Source organism: Lactuca saligna, chromosome 2 (genome assembly GCF_052625555.1).
Source record: "Lactuca saligna cultivar CGN05327 chromosome 2, ASM5262555v1, whole genome shotgun sequence".
NCBI classification, from domain to species: domain Eukaryota; kingdom Viridiplantae; phylum Streptophyta; class Magnoliopsida; order Asterales; family Asteraceae; genus Lactuca; species Lactuca saligna.
Genome location: NC_136418.1, coordinates 125,726,258 through 125,745,879, shown reverse-complemented (window position 1 = coordinate 125,745,879; position 19,622 = coordinate 125,726,258). Strand labels below are relative to the sequence as shown.

At 32.5% G+C, this 19,622-nt stretch overlaps 2 protein-coding genes, 1 long non-coding RNA gene, 2 other non-coding genes and 1 pseudogene across 7 annotated transcripts; 2 read left to right on the top strand and 4 right to left on the bottom strand.

Annotated features, from left to right (window-relative positions):
- Nucleotides 1-4,418: 4,418 nt before the first annotated feature.
- Nucleotides 4,419-7,688, top strand: LOC145031519 (protection of telomeres protein 1b-like). 2 transcript variants are annotated; one of them, XM_078980086.1, is made up of 10 exons: nucleotides 4,419-4,638; nucleotides 5,063-5,199; nucleotides 5,284-5,473; nucleotides 5,554-5,618; nucleotides 5,723-5,811; nucleotides 5,900-6,181; nucleotides 6,273-6,349; nucleotides 6,461-6,519; nucleotides 7,141-7,293; nucleotides 7,399-7,688. In XM_078980086.1, exons 1-10 carry the CDS (start codon nucleotides 4,509-4,511, stop codon nucleotides 7,597-7,599), a joined length of 1,383 nt encoding a protein of 460 aa, XP_078836212.1. In that variant the 5' UTR covers nucleotides 4,419-4,508; the 3' UTR covers nucleotides 7,600-7,688. The 2 variants fall into 2 exon arrangements, with proteins under 2 accessions (XP_078836212.1, XP_078836214.1); XM_078980088.1 differs by lacking the exon at nucleotides 4,419-4,638 and adding an exon at nucleotides 4,821-4,937.
- On the top strand, nucleotides 4,860-4,953 carry LOC145032994 (small nucleolar RNA snoR113). The gene has a single exon (XR_013677262.1). It is a non-coding gene; the product is annotated as a small nucleolar RNA snoR113 (small nucleolar RNA).
- Nucleotides 7,674-10,107, bottom strand: LOC145031518 (Pentatricopeptide repeat (PPR-like) superfamily protein). The gene has a single exon (XM_078980085.1). It carries the CDS (start codon nucleotides 10,030-10,032, stop codon nucleotides 7,918-7,920), a length of 2,115 nt encoding a protein of 704 aa, XP_078836211.1. The 5' UTR covers nucleotides 10,033-10,107; the 3' UTR covers nucleotides 7,674-7,917.
- Nucleotides 10,108-12,352: 2,245 nt separating this feature from the next.
- Nucleotides 12,353-13,312, bottom strand: LOC145029055 (uncharacterized). Its single transcript, XR_013676341.1, has 2 exons — nucleotides 13,177-13,312; nucleotides 12,353-12,712 (listed from the first exon to the last, which is right to left on the bottom strand). It is a non-coding gene; the product is annotated as an uncharacterized LOC145029055 (long non-coding RNA).
- LOC145032993 (small nucleolar RNA snoR113) lies at nucleotides 12,829-12,925 on the bottom strand. Its single transcript, XR_013677261.1, has one exon. It is a non-coding gene; the product is annotated as a small nucleolar RNA snoR113 (small nucleolar RNA).
- Nucleotides 13,313-16,534: 3,222 nt separating the features above from the next.
- On the bottom strand, nucleotides 16,535-19,031 carry LOC145030057 (phosphatidylinositol 3,4,5-trisphosphate 3-phosphatase and protein-tyrosine-phosphatase PTEN2A-like; annotated as a pseudogene). The gene is made up of 11 exons (XR_013676590.1): nucleotides 18,822-19,031; nucleotides 18,486-18,581; nucleotides 18,233-18,334; nucleotides 18,062-18,118; nucleotides 17,923-17,988; nucleotides 17,592-17,769; nucleotides 17,428-17,518; nucleotides 17,262-17,346; nucleotides 17,098-17,174; nucleotides 16,945-16,991; nucleotides 16,535-16,872 (listed from the first exon to the last, which is right to left on the bottom strand). The product of XR_013676590.1 is annotated as a phosphatidylinositol 3,4,5-trisphosphate 3-phosphatase and protein-tyrosine-phosphatase PTEN2A-like (transcript).
- Nucleotides 19,032-19,622: the final 591 nt, after the last annotated feature.

The window sequence follows — 19,622 nt, the reverse complement described above, 5'->3', positions numbered from 1 at the left end:
ATCCAAACTTTGACCACTTTCCTGAAGGCATGTCATGGTCATGAAACCAACTAGATTCTCCGAGGGGTTGTCCTCTAGTCAACACACAAATAATACATAGTCCATATAATAAGTAAGTTCATGAGAACTCACATGAAGCAGCAAAACACAAGGTAAAACCATTGAAGTGGCCAAGATGAACTCCCTCTCTGAACAACTACATCCCATACCAAAACTCTACTTAGATTGTTTCCATATTATTACATTATAATACTTGTATTATACTTTATTTCATTCTTTTTGCACAATTATTACTTATTTTTGTAGAATACTTTCTGATAAGATAATGTATAACACAAATATGATACTATTCTAATTAAATGGACCTACGATTTAGTTCGCTAAACAATTGTTAGATGCATTTTTATGCATCTTTTTGGTTACATTTAATCTCATTCTATATCGTATTTTTGGCAATTATGACCTAGCACAAGCAGTGCTTACTCCCCGATGACTATTTTCCTGAATCTTCAAAATTTAAAGATTGGTTCTCTGTATCCGAAAGGCACGACCTGCTCACACAAAACAGGTCGTGCGTCTAAAAATATTCTCGTTTTGGAAATGTACTTCATTTAAATGCTTATGGACTCCACTGGCCTCCAAACACAGTTTGTGATTTATGCTAGAGCCTTTATTTACTACCAAGCCTACTATATAAATACCAAAATAGTTGAACCCTAGATTGATGTAAATGAATTTTTGGCGATTTTCTGAAGTCTTCCAACGAATTTCGAGATCTGAAGATTGCAGTTTGACTCGTTCACCTAGTTTAGTAAGATTTATCGTTTAGACTCTATTTTTACTGTTTGTAATTCATTTTTATCCATGTACGACTAAATACCCCAGATTTCAGTTTCGCATTGGCTTGACTTTTCGTGCAAGTAATCATTAGGCTTGATTTTTGGTTGTGGATTCTATTTAGTTTGATTGGTCTCGTGCTTACATGAATGTTTGGTTTCGATTGAGTTTTTGTTGGCCACTTGAATTGGTATTAAATCAATCCGTAATCATTTTAATTAACTTGTAATAAGTAACGGGTATTAGATTGGTTCCGTGCTAGGATTTAACTCTAATATAAAACGATCGAATAAGTTTTTACGTTTCTGAGCCTATCAGAAGTATTTCAATTTAATGGGAATTTTACATTGTGGTTAATGACACATTTCTAAATTAATTAAGAGTCTGTTTAATTAACTTAGTAAAAAACAAAATTTAACTCAAAGAAAATATTTTGATTAAACAATTTGGAAAAAAGAAGATTATTAGTGCTTGTTAATGATTTTCAGTACTAGTTTAGACAGAGCACAATTCAAACAATCAAATTGATGATTATTTGCATGATTAGGAGAGTCACCGTGGCAGTTGCTTATAATAATATGAATTTCCATAAGTTATTAGTTGTATTTTTATAAATTTACTTTTAATATTAGTATTAATCATCAAAAGAGCGTAGACCTTTAGGACGTCTCCCTGTGGATTCGACCCTGCTTTCATGTACTACCCATTAGTGCAACCAAGAAGTAACTTTTATACCGCTTATTCATTTGTTTAGGCACTTACGATTCGCTTAACAACTTGGCGCCGTTGTCAGAGACACGACAAACACTAATTGTTTATGCCAAGATCTTCATGTACAAGTACACCACTAAGGCTTGATCCTGAAATAGAGAAGACAATAATAAAACTAAGGAAAAAAGTGATACAACAAAAATACTCAACGGGGTTCTATGCTCCATCATCTTCTCTAACCTTGGAGAAAATTGATCCACAAGGCAATCCCTTATGGTATAAACCTGAATTCATGTTCACATCTTTCCCAAAAGCACCTTCATCTTCACCTTTTTCAAAGCCCATACAAAACATATCCGTTATCATCCGTCAAATTCGAAACCATCGACCCTTCTGAATCAGATTTCGACAATTGAACCATGGGAGACGCAGACAACGAATAGAGGACTCTTTGATAGTGGGCTACTCAAGAGGTCACTCAATAACCTCTTTGTATCACTTTTCCTGATGCCTAAAATTTCGAACTGAACTGTAGGCTGATGCATCTTCTATCTATATTCTGAGGCCTAAAAAACAAAGACCCACATAAATTTCATGTGGTCTGTTCTGGAATGAAGCCACATGCCATCACTGGGGAGCAGATAAAGTTGAGTGCATTTTCCTTTTCACTTCAAGATACAACGAAAGAATGATTATACGATTTCCCATCCGGCTCCATAACAACATGGAACGAGCTCACGTAATAGTTTCTAGAGTTTTTGGTCCCTAATAGTTTAGTCTTGCAATTTTAGTCCCAAACTTTGTAAAAAAATTGCCCATTTATCAATTGTAATGATTTGGGTACCTAAATTTGTTCAAAAATTGTATTTTTAATAGTTTTCTCTTGCAATTTTTGTGTCTTTAGGTACCAAAATCATTGCAACAATTATACACTGTTTATGAACCTCTCACAACTTTCACTGCTACAAGAGACAGAAAGCAGTTGCTTATTTGGTTGATGGTTGTATTAATTAAGGTCATTTGCTAATTAATATGCATGAATTTGTTTAGGTTACCTGAACTAATAATTTTTTTTATAGAAATTTATAGCAACTAACTTTCAACCTTATAAACTTTGTGTGTTCTAGATCTAAGGAAACTCAAAAAAGAATTATGACAAGTCAAAACAGGAAGGTGATACCTATTGTAGCCACAAGACATAAATTGACATCATAATTGTGTTCAAATTACCAAAATACCCATCATAGATTGTCTACATTATGCATATGAACCAAAAAAACCAAATTAATAGCATGAAACCAAAACATTTTATATTAAGATTTTTTCAAAATAGGTTGTTATTTTGAAAGAGTCTCGAAGTTGGAAAATATCTTAAAATAACAACCTACTTTGGATAGGATGATAACATCGAGTGTAAAGTTAACAAAAAAAAAATTGTTTTGCAACATTCTATTTAACACAAAGGTTTATAACATGAGTTTTGTGTATTTGCATGTTTTCTCATCAGGATGGAATCCAAAAGGCTTGCTACCATCACCTTAATATTATTAAATCTGCTTAGAGAGGTCTTGCAGCCTGAAAGCAAATATGATTTTAAGTAGGTGGTTTTATTTTTCTTGCACATTAGGAATTTATGTTTCTTTTTCTTTTATTTTGAAATTAGGATAAAATTGATCAAAAAACACTTTTTTATTTCGAATAAATTACAATAAACAAATGGAATAGAAAATAAAAAAGTAAAAACAGTAAGAAAGAAAGAGGAAGAAAAAATGAAATACATGATGTATTGAACTTGTTTTTTGGCAGATTTCATAGAAACACAAAGAAGAAAGAGTTGTAAAACGAATGACAAAAGTGTGAAGAGTTTAAGTATCACAGTGTATGCAGGTATATATCCGTATAAGTATGTCTTGCAAATCGTTAATAAGGTTACAAATATTGAAAGTTAATCGAATTATCCTGAGAGATATTATTTTATCACGTTAGTTAAGGAAGTGATACCAGATGTTTAGTTGGAATGCCTATTTGTTTGTTTTTTTTTTTTTTTTTTTTTTTTTTTGAAATACCTTATTTACTGGGTGGTATGTTACGATATCACCTTATTTACATATGATATTATGCAAGATGTAACTATGGATTCCAGATTCTATGGAAAATAGGTGTTATCTTCATTTAAAATGTACATAATTTAAGTGTAGAATCTATTAAATGTATTTAGCTTTTTAAAGTAAATAGAAATCGAAATTGTTGGTAGTTTGGTAAGCATATATGGTACTTTGGTATGTTATTATGAATTTAAAATTGAACCAAATGCATTTTAGAAGGACACGTAGCAAAAGCCGACGTGGATGAATCATGTTGATTGTATGAACTATTCTTTTATTAATAATACTAGTTTATATCCCGTGTGAACCATGATTATAAACTCATTAAATTTTCATATTAAAAATCAAAATTATTAATCAGTTATAAATAAATTATTATTTAAGAGGTATTTTTTTAGTTGTATAAAATTATAATCGTTGATTTAAATAAATCGTGAAGTTATATCATCTTATAATATGTATTATTTTTATTTTATTTTTTAATCTATTATTATTAATTAATACTGTATAATTAAAGTGAAAAAATTTAAATTTTGAAATTTAAACTTATTCATATTTTAAAATAGGAAGATGACATGTTTAATAAAAATCAATGTTCTCGCTGTTTCATTACCCGAAAAGCATGGTTATTTTTTTTTTTTAAAAAAGACCCGTTAAATTAAAAAAAAATAATAATAATAAGTAAAAATAAAAAATAATAAGAAAATCACTGTGGAAACCGAATATAATCCATTAGCGTGTTCCTTGATAAAAGCTGGCGGACGTTTCCCCCCATTTCACCAATTCCGCAATTCTCCCATTCCCGCCTACAGGTACACAGAATACACAACTAGGGTTACGACAGAACAGCTGCAAATGCCGAATCCAGAGAGTGACGACTATAAGTTTCTTCGTATTGTAGATGCCACGACTTCGATTAATCAAAAAGTTAACCTCATTGGTGTTGTCACCGAAGCCGGTATACCCAAGCAGAGCAAAGGCACTGGTGCGTGTTCATATACTCATCAAACGTGTCGTTCTTGTTGATTTCTTTTGTTTCAGACGACGATAATACATAATCAAATGATAACAAAACTCTCTCTGTGTCTCCGAAATAGTATAAGCTCTATAACGAGAACTTCCTTTTGATCATTTCAATGGATAAAACGTTATACTGTCTTATTGTTCTCAGTATATACGTTTTCACTCTCTGAATTAACTTTTACCTGGCAATGATGAAAAAAAGGCCGGACTTACAGCTGCCACCTTAGTGGTTGGTAGTAGATTGATGAGAAGTTCTATAAGGTTATTTCTGAGCTAGGGCTTTTGATTTTCAAATTTCTCTCGATGCGTACATTCCGAATGGATAACAACTTATTGTGATCTAAACTAAAAATTTCCTTCTTTCTCTTTTGATTGATTCTCTGTAGATTGTTGTTGCACAATAAGGATTGTAGATGAATCAAATCCAAGCTCTGGTATCTCCGTTAATGTTTTTGCTGAAACTTTTGATAAGCTCCCAAATGTTGAGTCCACCGGTGACATTATTCAGTTTTCTCATGTTGTGGTACTTCTATCTGGCTGCTTTTTCATTCTTATGTTTATGCTTATATAGTGATACCTTGATTCTTTTTATTTGTTGTTATCACAGATGAAACTTCATGGATCTGAGGTCAATGCTGTTTTTAACAAAAGATTTTCAGCATTTGCATTATATGAAGGAAGTAATTTTTCAAACTTTGTACCTTATCAAGTTTCCTCCAAGTTTCATGCTAGAGAACAAGATAACAAGTTCATAGCAGACTTGAGAAAGTGGACAATTACTCACCTACCTGAAACAGGTACTCAATTAAACTCACTTTGATACTTGTAAAGCTGTACATTAAGCACTACTGAAACTACATTTCTACTATATTTACAGAATCAAATGGCTTCATCCAACTGAATTCAATCAAACAAGGAATTCGATCTAACTTGATTTGTAAGGTGCTTTAAAAGATTGCTACTTTTATAATGAGATTTTGCACAAATGTTGGATCATAATATCATATTATATCCATTTGAATTTTGAGCATTCTTGTGATTTATAGGTTCTTCATATCTGTGAAGTTACACAAGGTGAGTGGATGCTTTTTGTATGGAATGGAACTGATGCTCCACCATTAGATATTCATTCAAAGTGAGTGTTGTTTCATCTTCGGAGGTCAAACTCATGTGTTGACTTTTCACTATTGACTCTGTTTTTGTGTGTATTTTTTCAACTTCAGGCTTGAAGAAGAGCTTAAGAACCCTCTTTGTCTACAATTAGAAGAACCTCCATTATCAAGAGAAGTTTTGTGTAGTTTCCCAACTGTTGGGAGTGTTTTAAGGATGACTGCTGACAGGTGTAATGCCAGGCTGGCACTTCAGTTACTGAAAGGTGGCAGATGGGTTCAGTTTAGGAATATTCAATTTGAAGCTCGTGAGGGTTTATGGTGTGGAATTTTGATGCATTCTTCTAAGTTTAGTTATTTGCCTGATGACAATAAAGTTGTGTTAGAGTTCCAAAGGTTCATGTATACATATGTCATATAAATTATAAAGAAAACATTTTGACTGAATATCAAGAAATTCTCACAATTTTTTGATGATGTGATTCAGGGAATACAAGAAACGATTTAAAGGAAAGTGGACTCGTATGCCATTGTCTAGCTTCCCTTGGCCTCCTAATCTCACAAGTATACCTTTCTTTGCATATATGTATATATGTATGTATGTATGTATGTATGTTTGTATGTATGTATGTATGTATGTATGTGTATACTGATCATACACCTATGTGTATGCAGAAACAGAGCATGAGCACGTGCCTCTTGTTACACTGATGGACATGATCACCTATCCAAAGGTGTATAGTATAACAATCTTTGCTTAGTAGGTTGAATTTTTATGAGTAAATTACACGAATGGTCCCTATGGTTTAGGGTAATTTGCATGTCTGGTTCCTAACTTATTTTTTTAACTCGGAAGGTCCTAACTTTCTTATTTTAGACTTTAGTCACGAAACTCTCTTATTTTGACATATTTGATTCCTAAACTTTTTTCTGTTTGCACTTTCCACCACTTTTGTCAAATGCCACTTTTCATCCCACACTTTGTAAAATGTCACTTTTAGCCCCTTAATTTTGAACACCAATATTTTTCATCTCTTTACCTTTCGTATTTTCGCATGTTTGCAGGTTTCATATGTTTGGTCCCTACGTTGAAAATAAATTACAAGAATGGTCCTTGGAATTTACGTAATAGGTCCTTTTGCAGATTTATATTTACAAAAATGGTGCATATGTTTAAAAAATTACATAAATGCCCATTCATAATAACAAATTTTTAAAAATGAGCCTTTTCTCCCTATGTAGAAAATGAATTACAAAAATGGTCACTATGAAGTTTTTTTTTTTTTTCTCAAAAATAGTCCTTGTAGTTTTGTAAGCACTTTGTAGTTTATCTATACTTTTGAAATATGTTTTAGGTATTATACAAATACAGATGTGTAGTTCGTGTAGTGGCAACATTACCTGGTGAGGCTACCAACTTCCGTGGGCCCACTGGTATTTATAGGCTTCGCCTCACACTTGAAGATGCTACAGCTAGAATCCATGCATGTTTATATGACAAAGACGCGGTATTTAACTATATATATAATATACTTTTTTCTTAATTATAATTATTGAATTTTCATTAATTCTTTTGTGAACTAAATTATGTTTGTGTTATCGTCTTTTATTAGGAGAAGTTTTTTGGAGGCTATCCGGATGATGATAAAATGATAAAAATGCATAATGCATTGCTTGGAATTGATGAAACTAATGGAAAGGCAAGAAATCCACCATGGATTGATTGTTGTTTGAAATCTTATTATGTTGATAAGAACGACATGTGGGGTAGTAGAAGATATGGGATCTTTGATACAAAACTTATAAACTGGTGATCTTTTTTGTCAATATGAACTTTTTCCATGGATCTCTACTATTGTGGTTATGACTTATGAAGCTATGTGATAGTAAATCAGATTTTATACTTGTACCCTCAAATTTAATAATTGCCAAACTAACCCCGTATGTTTCTTTCAAGTTACAAATACAAGTCTACAACAACATTCAATATTGGAATGAGCTCGATTTAAAAAAAAAAAAGATAAAAAAATAGTGACAATCAAATTACCTTCAAAGTTCATTTCATGTTCGAGAACAAGCAATCACCATTGATGTCAATATTACAATCTCTAAGGAATCAATCCCCTTTTCTACTAACCAATTCCTTTTGATATTCTTTCTGATATATCAGAAACAAGAGCATAATGATTGCTATCATAACATGCGGTAACAAAACCCATAAGCATTATTCGATCCAAATTCTTCTCTTTATCAATCAATTTATGAACAAAAGGAACTGCAATCTCCATTTTCTTCTCACTACATAACTTTCTCACCAAAGTATTCAATGTTCTAACCCATAACTTCTTCTCTAATCTATCAACAACCTCCATGGCTTTACTCAATTCATTCACTTTACAATACTCATAAGCAATTGTCAAACGAGTAACTTCACATGGAACAAGTCCTTTTTCAATCATAGCATCATAGTATGATTTAGCCTCATTCAACTTTGACCCTTTACAAAGTCCACTTATAAGAGCACCATAAGTAATACTATCAGGCAAACAACCATTTTCACTCATTTTTTCAAACATTTTTCTACCATTTTCGACTTTCCCTTCTCTACAATACCCACAAATCATAGAAGTGTAAGTTTCCTTACTTGGGATTAATCCATTTTTCACTAAATCATCAAAAAGCCTCTCGCTTTCATCCATTCTTTTCATCCAAGAAAATCTTGATATCAAAGTGGTGTACAAATGTATATCACGTTTTACACCAATCTTGATCATCTTACTTAATATCATTAACACATGTTTAATATCCGATTCTTTACTCTTTTCCATTATTAGAATGTTATATGTTACTTCATCGGGTTGTAATCCTTGTTTTAAACATATCTCCAATTGTTCATATGCTTCTTGAATTCTTCCTTTTTTAAACAACCCATGAATAATTGCATTATACGTATACATATTTGGAGGTGACCCTTCTTTTTGCATCTCATGTAACAATTCAAATGCCCGATTTAAATTCCCATTTTTGCAATGTCCATTTATGAGAGTAGTGTAAGTGTTCTCATTTGGAACCAAACCTTGTTCTTGCATTCTGGTCAACAACATTTCTGCACGGTTGACTTTTCCTTCTTTGCAGTATCCATTGATCATAGCAGTGTAAGTGAGGACATTGGGTTTATAGGATTCACTTCTCACAAGCTTTAGAAAAAGCCTAAATGCTTTATCAGTCCACCCTTTTTTACACATGCCATCGATTAACACTGTGTGAGTATACACATTTGGTTTCCATCCTTTTCTAACCATTTCCTCTAACAATTCAAAAGCTTGCTTGATGCTTCCTCTTTTACATAATCCGTTTATCAAAGTGGTGTAGTTGATAACATTCGGTGTTAATCCATTCCCAATCATCTTGTGGAAAAACCATAGTGCTCGATTGATATGACCCTTTTCACAAAAAGTAGAGAGAACTAGTGTACATGTTGCATTGTCTAAGAGAAATCCCTTGTCTAACATTGCGATTAACCATTGATCAACTTGGGAAATTTCGTTAGTTTTGCAATAAGAGATGATTAGAATCTTGAAAGTGGAGGAATCAGGAAATGCACCTCTTTCAGACATTTCGACAAACACCTTCCTTGCAAGTTCAATGGAACCCATCTCTGTAGCGACTCCGAGAAGACAATTTAGGGTTTGAGTACATGGCTCTAATCCTTGGTTTCTCATCTCGATAACCATTGTAACAGCCTCCTTCAACCTGCCGATCTCCGCCAGGTTCTTCACCATACACCGCATCACTTCGTGGGCCCTCTCTGAATTTCCATTTTCGATCAACGATGTTGCTGTAACGACGTAAAACCTCATAAAGTGTCTGAAACTCGGAAACCCAATTGCCCAATAGAAGAAACTCAGAGCCACCATTGATCCGGCTTCGTCGGCGAGGGATGCGACGACGGTGATTGCTTCTTCGGTAGTTAAAGAATCAGAAGCAATCGGAAGAGTAAGCTGAGTGGGTGTGGATTTGAAATGGGTTTGTTGCTGATAGTATGATTGACAGACCAAAGAGCATACATTTCTGACAACAGACCTGGAGGACGACTGAGGATGGGAAGGAGGACGCGGAGGAGGAAACCAGTCTGTATGTGGTTCTTCACTGGGTTTGTAGGAAAAATTCCTTTGTTTAAGGAGAGAGTTAAGGTGGGTGTTGCAAACGCCATTGAAGAGCCGTCTTTCACTGTTGACTCGAAGCATCTATAGATGATGTGATGCTCCTTTGCGAATTGCGATTGATGTTTCAATTGTTTTTGCTCATGAATAGGACTAACTAACGGGCACTTTGGTACTTTGGTGGCATCAATTCTATGTTTGATTTTTTATTTTAAAAATTTGAAAATCAGCATGTTTCACAAATTTTTATTATTGAAAAATAATAAATAAAAATGATATCCTATCCTATATATTTAATAAAATGCAAAATAGATATAGGCTTTTAACAAAATGACTTTTAATGATTGTTACCACAAAAAAAAAAAAAAAATCTTAATTATTTTACAAAATAATTTTTTAAGAAAACTAAGATATTGGGAAATACAGGATATTTTATCGACTATTTTTTTTTTTTTTTTTTTTTTTTTTTTTTTTTTTTTTTTTTTGTGGTGAGGGCTATTCTTATTTTAAAACAATTATATTATAATCTTGGATCCTTTTCGATTTCAAAAATAATTCTTTTAAAAACCATATTAATAAATCTTGAGGTTATAGTATTACTATGCATAGCCGTTGAACATTATTGAGAGAGTGCAACAATCTCTCGTAGAAGGAAATAAAAAGTATCACACACAAATGCAATAAACATGTGTTGATTATCCATGCATGTTTTATCGGGTTTTGCCACTTTGCATGGGATAACCGAATAGTTTGTCATACGGTGTAACGCCTACTCCTTAAGTCCACAAGAGAGAAATCTCATTTAGATCCACACATCGTATCCAATAAAAAACCAAAACATTAGCCCATCTGAGTATATAAATTCATAGGTGAATCTAACAAGGCTATTCTTTTGATTTCGCAATGCGCTCCTCGCAAAGCATGTTGTTATTTTGTGTAAAAAGCAAGGTTGTAAAAAATATTTGATGTTACCTAATCGGTGGCTGGATTAAGGGATTAAGCTAGGCGAAAATTAATTCGGGATTATTAATTGCTAATTTGTTGAATTTTAAAAATTAAATATGACTAATGTTATATCAAAGTTCGTAAATACCACTAATATCATAATAAAATAGGTTAATATGACTAATAGAACATTAACAATACATGAAATAGTTTCTATTGAGATAGAACTTCTTCAAAATGTTAAAATTTCATCGTTTTCTACTGCTTCACTCATTGTGTATGCATGGATTAATTGCGAGTCACCCTCTAGTCGGTTAAGTAGCGCTTAGAAATTAATCGAAAATTAATCAGGACCTAGTTGAGATTTTTACAACATTGGTATTAAAGATGACCATTTTGTTAGAAGCCTCGACATATTTGGTTATTTGTGATTGTATATTCTATTTTCCATAAGATTCGCCGGTGTGGGTAACACCCACCGGCGTTATTGTGACTTAGACATTGAGGTAACACCGTCATAAGTTTCGAACACTGCCCCGCCCTGACGTTTTTAGGGATTATGTTACGATGCGTTGTTATGGTGACGAAAGGAAACTACATTATCTTTTGAACGTTGGCTTCTTACGATCCTTTGGGCTTTGTATGTACCGGTTTACCAACAAGGAAGAGAATAAGTTATCTGTTGGGCAGTTTTGGCCGCTCAAGTTCAACATTCTTATGAGTTAAACCCCTAGCCAAATTTATCTTACAAATCTGATTTCAAAAAAAAAAAAAAAAAATACCATTTAGACCCTAGAATTATATAATACATTTTTTTTATCATTGTTATTATTATTATAATTATTAGTATTATTATTATCATGTTTTGATAATTTATATTTGTTTTTTATAACTATTTAACAAAAGAAAATAAAAACAAAATAAAAAGGATCGACATGGAAATTAGAAGGTGGTATAACATATTATTTGATTACCGATTTCCACACTTAGTATTATAACATATATGACTAAGATGGTGAGGTGTCAACTTTTGAATGTGGTAACATGTTACCTATACCAAATAGTGTAACCTAGAATAATAGTCAAATATTAATTGATAATTTAAAAAAAAAATTTGCCATCTATCGTTTCGATAATTCTTTTTCTGCTAAAAGAATTGTTAATGATGTAAAACGTGCATGAAAAGCCTCAACATAAACAAAAAGGTAAATATAAGTAAATTATTTTGTTTATGAATTAACCAAATTTATTATAGCTTGTAACAAATTATTTAATCCGAGTAAGAATTAAAGGATACCTACAACATCAAAAAGAAAAAAAGAAAAACAAACAAGGAAAATACAAAGTGTCTGCTGGTCGAATAAGACCACATGCATATTAAATTTCAGTGTACCATCAAGCAATACAAAAATAAATAAACTAAGTAAATGAATAATTAAATAAATTAAATGGACATGGGTTTTAAGGAAAACATGTGATCATAGTCCATATACAATCGAACAATTAAAATAGGTTATGGACAAACACTGCAAACAAATAGAAACCGGACAACATGGAGCAAACAACAATCATCACACTTGGCGCAAAAACATCAAACATTACAAAGGAAACAAATGAAAAACTCATAGTAATACATTAACATACAAGGGCTATGAGTATGTACAATCGATGTAAAGCATATACTCAATGTGCCTCTTTTATATGCTCTGTATAGTTTCTTCATGAGTTTATGTATCAATTTGAGTTTCAATGTGCCTCTTTTATATAATCCATAGATTCTTTACAAAGAATCTTACAATCTTTAGTGTGCAACAACAATCTACAAAGAATCAATTTAAAAAAAAAAGCAGGAAACTTTGAGTTAAGAAAACTTAGCAAGCTCACAATAAACAGTCATCTGAATTAGAAAAGGTACAGAAACATAAAAATCAACCATTGGCTCAGAAATAACCTTATAGAACGTCTCATCAAACTACTACCAACCATATTTAAGGTAGCAGCTGTAAGTCCGGCCTTTTTTTCATCATTGCCAGTTAAGATTTAATTTACAACACTATCATTTTGTAGATGCCATGGTTTACATCGATCAAAAAGCGATTCTACGATATACTTCCTCGATTTCCCAACAAAAAGATACGAAAGTTTCAATTAAACTACGATTAATAACAACAACTGCAAGTCGAAAATCACTGGCGTGTTTGGGGGTGCAGAATCATTTTATCATGTATTATCATCGTCTGAAACAACAAGAAAGACACATTTGATACGAATATGAATACGCACCGGTGGCTTTGATCTACAGATGAGGTTAACCTTTTGATTGATTGAAGCCATGGCATTGACGGCTGCCTGTCTTAACCCTAGTTGTGTATTCTGTATAGACATAGTTGGGAATGAGGGAAGCGCTGCCAAGGCTTTATCAAGAATTCGGGAAGTTGTGTTTTGACCTGATTTAAGACTGAATTACAGATATGGTACCTATGGTTTCATGAAATTTGTAGTTTTAGTTCATGTTTTGAAAATCTGGCACGGACAGTTTTGTGGTTTTATTATCTTGCATATGTAGTCCTATGACTAACAATATTAGTAAAACATTATTAAATTAATGTAAATGATCAATCTATCTTTCATTTTTTTTTAAATATTTTTGTAATTATATTATTAATATTACTTTGAAAGATTAAAGGATACATGTACTTTTTTTTTTCTTCTCTCTCCCACTCGATATCATGTTTATTAGTCTCCACTTCCCAATTCATTTTCTCTTAAAAGATGGGTCTTCCCTTACCTCATAAATTAATAACTCTTATCTCCTGCTGTTTTCCTCACACGTGTAATCCATTCCTTACATCGTCGCTTTAAGGGGTTATTTGGTGGGATCTGAATTTTTAAGAGGTCTGATTTTCTAAAAGGTTTTGAATTTTTAACATGTTGTTTGGTTAGAACCTCTGAATTGATACGCTAAATTATAAAAATAACCATTTTATCATTTTTGTATTTTTTTTGTTGAGTATTTATAAAAAAAAATATAAACACCTTACAAACTCCAGTTTCAGGATGTTTCTAATTTCGGGATATCGGACCGTAACTCAATCAACTAAAGATATTTGGCTTCAAGGGAATAAATTTTAGATCTTATTAGATGTTGATAATGTTGGTTAAGTAATTTAATTCCTTAAATTGTGTTTTGGAGCCAAGAGGGGTAAAATGGGGAAAATATGATATTCTGAACTTTTTGCATGAATTAATAAATTAAGTTCTAAATGCTTTAAGTCAAAAGTAATTAGATAAAATTTTAGGGTTGTCAATACCTTCGTGTGCATATAAAGATCAGTGAAAACAGAATTAGAATGAAGAAGTTATGATTGTTTGGAGCTGAAAACTGAAAAATCCAGAATTTATTTGAGGAGCGCAGAGCGCCCTTAAGGAGCACGGGGCACCCCGATCCAGTGGGTTGCACGTTTTTTTAAGGGTTTTTGGGAGTATTTAAAGGCCAGTTAGCCCTAAGGGTTTGTCATTTTCATCATCCACGTGCTTTAGAACACCTCTAATGAAACCCTAGCCCCCATTATAGTGTGTGGAAGTCATTATCTTTCTTAAATCCATTTTAGTACTCTCTTAATTACCAATAAGTTCTCTCTTTTGTTGATATTATGCTCTAGCAGGAACAAGAACAATAAATATTTGTCTTTGAAGCTATGAATTTGAAGTATTCAACCCCCTTTCACCTTCTAGACCTTTGTAAGTTATAAAATTCCAAGATTTATTTTGTTTTATCTTTAGATCTATGAATATATGAAGATTTTGTCCATTTTAATGATTTTTGGTCCCTTGGTGACTTTTTCCATAGAGTTTGAAGAGATCTTGAGCTTTTGATTGATGTTTGGGATGATATATGGTCGTTTAGTGGAGTAGAGAGTGCATGCAAGAGCTCTCTTTACTCCATGCTTAAAGAAAGATGGGCTCTTAGTCATCTGTCAACTTAGGGTTTTATATCTTGGAAGTTCATGGCATTATAATGGATAAAGTTGGAAACTTTATCCATTTAGACATCATGTTGATTCGAATCTGAAAATGGAAGACGTGGACTTGTTAGAGTATGACAAGAAAGATGCTTTTTTGGACTTTATGAGACTTAAAGTTTAGATCTTGCTTGATTGGAGTGTCTTAATAGGTAAAGTTGGAAAATTTATCCATTAGGACATTGTTAAGGATCAACTATGGAAATTTGAGGGATTGACTTAATGGATTAAGTTATTTTACCATTTCAATTAAGTCAAGGTGCGGTACACCCTTCCCTAGCGCGACACGCTTTTAGGGTTTTCTAATGCGCGATTGATTTTAAGTTGGATCTAAACTGTTTTGTCCTGTAGTGGGCATTGTGCTCCTGTGAGAGGGCGTAATGCTCTTGTTGCACAAATCATTGGCTTTAACCATTGACCATTGATCTTTGACTAGTTTAACTTTTGGCTAGACTTTGGTAGAATTGAGTATGACTAAGTAATGGTATCAGTTTGGAATTAGGTAGCTTGGATTAGCTGCTATGTTCCTGAGGTAGATGTTGAGTAGTTTAGGTGAGTCTTCTCACTATATTATGTAGAATGCTACATTGTCTTTGTGAGTCTTGCATGTTGGGTGGAGCCCGTTATTCATGTTGGGCGGGGCACATTCACTACAAGAATATTTCGATTTAACTATGGAAATAATTCCGTAGCAAAATGATGTAATTCCGTAGCTAAACAGAAATAACTACGAAAGTTGCTACGAAATTTGCCAATGAGATTCCATAGTAAAATTTCTTGTAGCAAAATGTTTAACTACGAAATTATAGTTCGGTAGCAATTTTGCTATGGCTATTGCTACTACGTCAACTACAACACACTTCCATCACAATTCCGTAACAATGAATTTTGTAGTAAATTCCGTATCTATTTTGTTCCGTAGCCATTTGGTCCATAGCAAATTTCGTAGCTAGTTGTTCCGTAGCAAATTGCGTAGTCTTTTGGTCCGTAGCAAATTCCGTAGTCATTTGGTCTGTAGCAAATTCTGTAGCTAATTATTCCGTAGCAAATTCCGTAGCCATTCGTTCCGTAAACAATTCCGTAGCAAATTTCGTAACAACTTTTTTGCAGTCAATTCCATAACAATCGTTTCATACCATTTTTTCTATAAAATTCGGTTATTTAATTTGACTATTATATCAATGTACAAAAAATATACAATTAATATAAAACAAAAAATAACAAAGTATTTCTATAGAAACTAAAAGAAATATCCAATACATCAAAAGATACATATCTCAAAATCAAAAGTCGCTACAAATTTAACATAAAACGTTATTCGATACATAATATTCTATCATTGATTAATAAAAGTTTTGACCTGTTCACTCAATGTCTAATGACATTCATTGCTTGTGCAAGTTGTTGTTCAAACTTTGTTTGAACATCCACATTTTTTATGTATCCCAAACACGAACCATTCCATCCTCTGATCCAACAACCAATTGAAATCCATCCAATGCAAAACCCAAAGAGCATATCGCCTTACTATTAAAAATACAATAAAAAAACATTGGAATTAGATTATTAATTTTGAAAATATTATATTGTAAAAAAGTTTGGGTTTCGCATACCTTTGATCAGATAATGTGCCAATGATATCCAAACCATAGTTGTTGTTATTGTTGGATGTGGTTTGAGCATTGAGTTCTGCAATGTATATTTTCCCATCTCTCCCACCAACATAAAAACATGTTCTCCTGGATCTAATGCAACTACATCAATTATTGAAGGGAACACAATATTTCTCAATTTTATGTTTTTATCAATAGAAATCGCCTTGACGATCATGGAAAGTAACTTTAAAATCTCCAGATAACGCACAGTCCAATGAGGGTATATTAGTCAATCCGGGCTCTCCGGGTAGCGCAAAGACCATTATACCCTTTCTTAGAGTAGAAAACCAAAAATCTTTAGGCTGGTTCAAAAACAGTCCAATGAGGGTATATTAGTCAAAAAGACTATATATGTTTTATTTTAAGAAACATACCGATAGATCCTTGGTTCTTGGATGCTTCTTGGTGGAAAAAAGAACACCTGCAACCAAAAAAGAGAAATGTATCGTATCATGGAATGGAATCACAAACAAACGGAATGGAATTGATCATTACATGCCATTATCAATTATCATGTTAGTAGTTACCATTATGATCTGAGATAGTAATGGAGGGCCTAATCCAATATGGACACCTATGAAGGTGAAATCCTCTAAGCATACACCTACACAATAATAACAAAACTCAATTAAACTATTTTTTTTTTAAAAGAAAAAAGAAATTAAAGATATATATAATATTTGATGTGTACTTACGCCCCGGCTGATCTTCTCCATTAAAGTATGTCATAACACGTTCAAAGTATTTGACATACACGTTCAAAATATTTGACATACCTTTATGTTAAAAAAGACGAAAACGGACATATTAGATATATGTTTTTTAAAAAAAAATTAAAAAAAGAAAAAAGATTTGACTTACTATTTGACTTGGAAGAACAAGTCCTTTTCCATCAACACATCTTTTTTGGTTGTAATATGATATAGACTCCTCAGCTGTGGGGAAAAACTACAGGGAGAAGTAATAACAGTTGATATACATTTTGTATGAGGGGTAGTTTGGTAAATTGAAGAATTGGTACCTTGAGATATAAAAGAAGACTTGAAATCATTAAGCCTGTTCTTGCCATTCCAGCCTTACAATGGACAACCTCAACACTTTTAAAAAAACTCTTTTAACCATGCATATGCACTATGGCAAAATGATATTATCAGTTGAATTGGAGGGCAATTATGGTCATCAAATGGAAAACTAGCAACCTGCAAATATATATATATATATATATATATATATATATATATATATATATATATATATATATATATATTAAATGTGACTAATTTAAGAAAATGATGAAATGATTTAATTAAAGAGAACATAAAAATACAAGCAGGTTGACTTTGTTGACTAACCTTCCCTTCAAATAGTGATGCATCATATAGCCTCTCAGAGCAAAGATTGTACACCTTGTACTTATCCTAACATCTACAAATTATAAAAAAGAGAGCTAAATAAAATTGGAAACTAAATGTAAAAACAGAAAGTTCTTACCTTGTGATATGTTTCAAAGAACCTAATGACTTCCTCCATGTTGTTACGATAAAATCCCTACACAAAATTTCAAATATTATCAACAAAAATATTTCATTACATGAATACTTGTGCTAATGATAGTTAAGTTGATGATAAAACTTAAAAGTTAAAAGTACTCTATGAACTTACCTCAACATATCCAAAGAAGCCTGAGCTAATATCACCAGCAGGAAATCCCATAGCAATTAAATTGTCAGTAATGTAAGTCATATCCAAATCAAACCCCCCTTCCTGTAACCAATATAAAAGATCAGTTTCTTACAATAAAGTGTACACAGTAAATCAAAATAATAGAGTTATCAATATAATTTGAAGAGTGATTTAGATAAAAGGAGAGAAATCGCTAAAAGAGAATTGATTGTTTCAGCTATTGACAACTCACCTCCCACAAGTAAATATGACCAGAAACTCCTCCTCCTACTATGTAAGTGCCATCACTATTGCAAGCAAGAGGATTAATTGCTCCAACTTGAAAACACTAACTTCTACCTGAGGCGCAACAACGAAAACCAGAACATAAGTGAAAATTTTGATACTTTTCAATGAAAAAGTATCAGAACATAAGTGAATGTTGGGGGATTGAACTACTATCAGAATCTAGACAACAGGAAGTAATTAAGAATTAAGCTATCATATTTCCCTTTCAATTCCCCTGTATGTTGAAAACCTAATTGAACAATGTGTTCGAACATTTAGAGAAATGTGATGCCATAATTACCTTGTTCCACGACCAGAAGAGAACGGAGCCAGAGGATGATGAAGAATCACGGAGCTGGGAGGAAGCAAGGAAGCGTCCAACGACGGATACAAGGCCGTGAGGAGGAGAGGCGCATGAGCGGTAGCGGAGATGTTCTGCACCGGAACGAAGGACCCAGCAACCGATTCCGGCTTCGATGGATGAAGAAGCGATGGCTACTTCGTCTTCCATGTATAGAGAATTTAAGAGCTTGATGGAGATTTAGTTTAGAGACGGCCACAAATGCGGAGGAGATGGAAGTTGAGAGAGGGAGAGATGCGATCGGCCTCCGACGATGGGTTTGAACGTGATACCTCTAATTTGGGGTTAGGAGGAAGTAGATTTGTGTGAATTTACTACTTTACCCTTAATAAAACATTGAAACGGCACAAGTTCATCAAAGGATTTTTTTTTTTTTTTTTTTTTTTTTTTTTTTTTTTTTTTACTAAAGAACCAAAATAAAAGAAATTAATTTCTTTTTTAGAAAAAGTTGGTACAAGACTAAGGGTAAATAAATTTTGATTTAGGGGTAATAATTTTCAAAGCCTAACAAATATGGGGATAATATTATTATATGAAAATTAGCAAATGTACGTTATCAAAATCTAAAATTTATATAATATTTATAATGTAGAAATTATGTTATAATTAAATTTTCAAAACAAATAAAAATAATATTTTATTTTTGTTGTTGAGTTTTCAAAGATAATTGTGTATTTTTAATATATTTTTTTCAATAATTTTATATATTTTGCTACGGAAACATATTTCGTAACTACTTGA

Coding starts and splice junctions, on each gene's coding strand:
- LOC145031518 (XM_078980085.1), bottom strand. CDS start 10,032: ATGCTTCGAGTCAACAGTGAAAGACGGCTCTTCAATGGCGTTTGCAAC.
- LOC145031519 (XM_078980086.1), top strand. CDS start 4,509: ATGCCGAATCCAGAGAGTGACGACTATAAGTTTCTTCGTATTGTAGAT. Junction 5,474..5,553: donor TACTCACCTACCTGAAACAG/GTACTCAATTAA, acceptor CTATATTTACAG/AATCAAATGGCTTCATCCAA. Junction 6,182..6,272: donor GTTGTGTTAGAGTTCCAAAG/GTTCATGTATAC, acceptor GATGTGATTCAG/GGAATACAAGAAACGATTTA.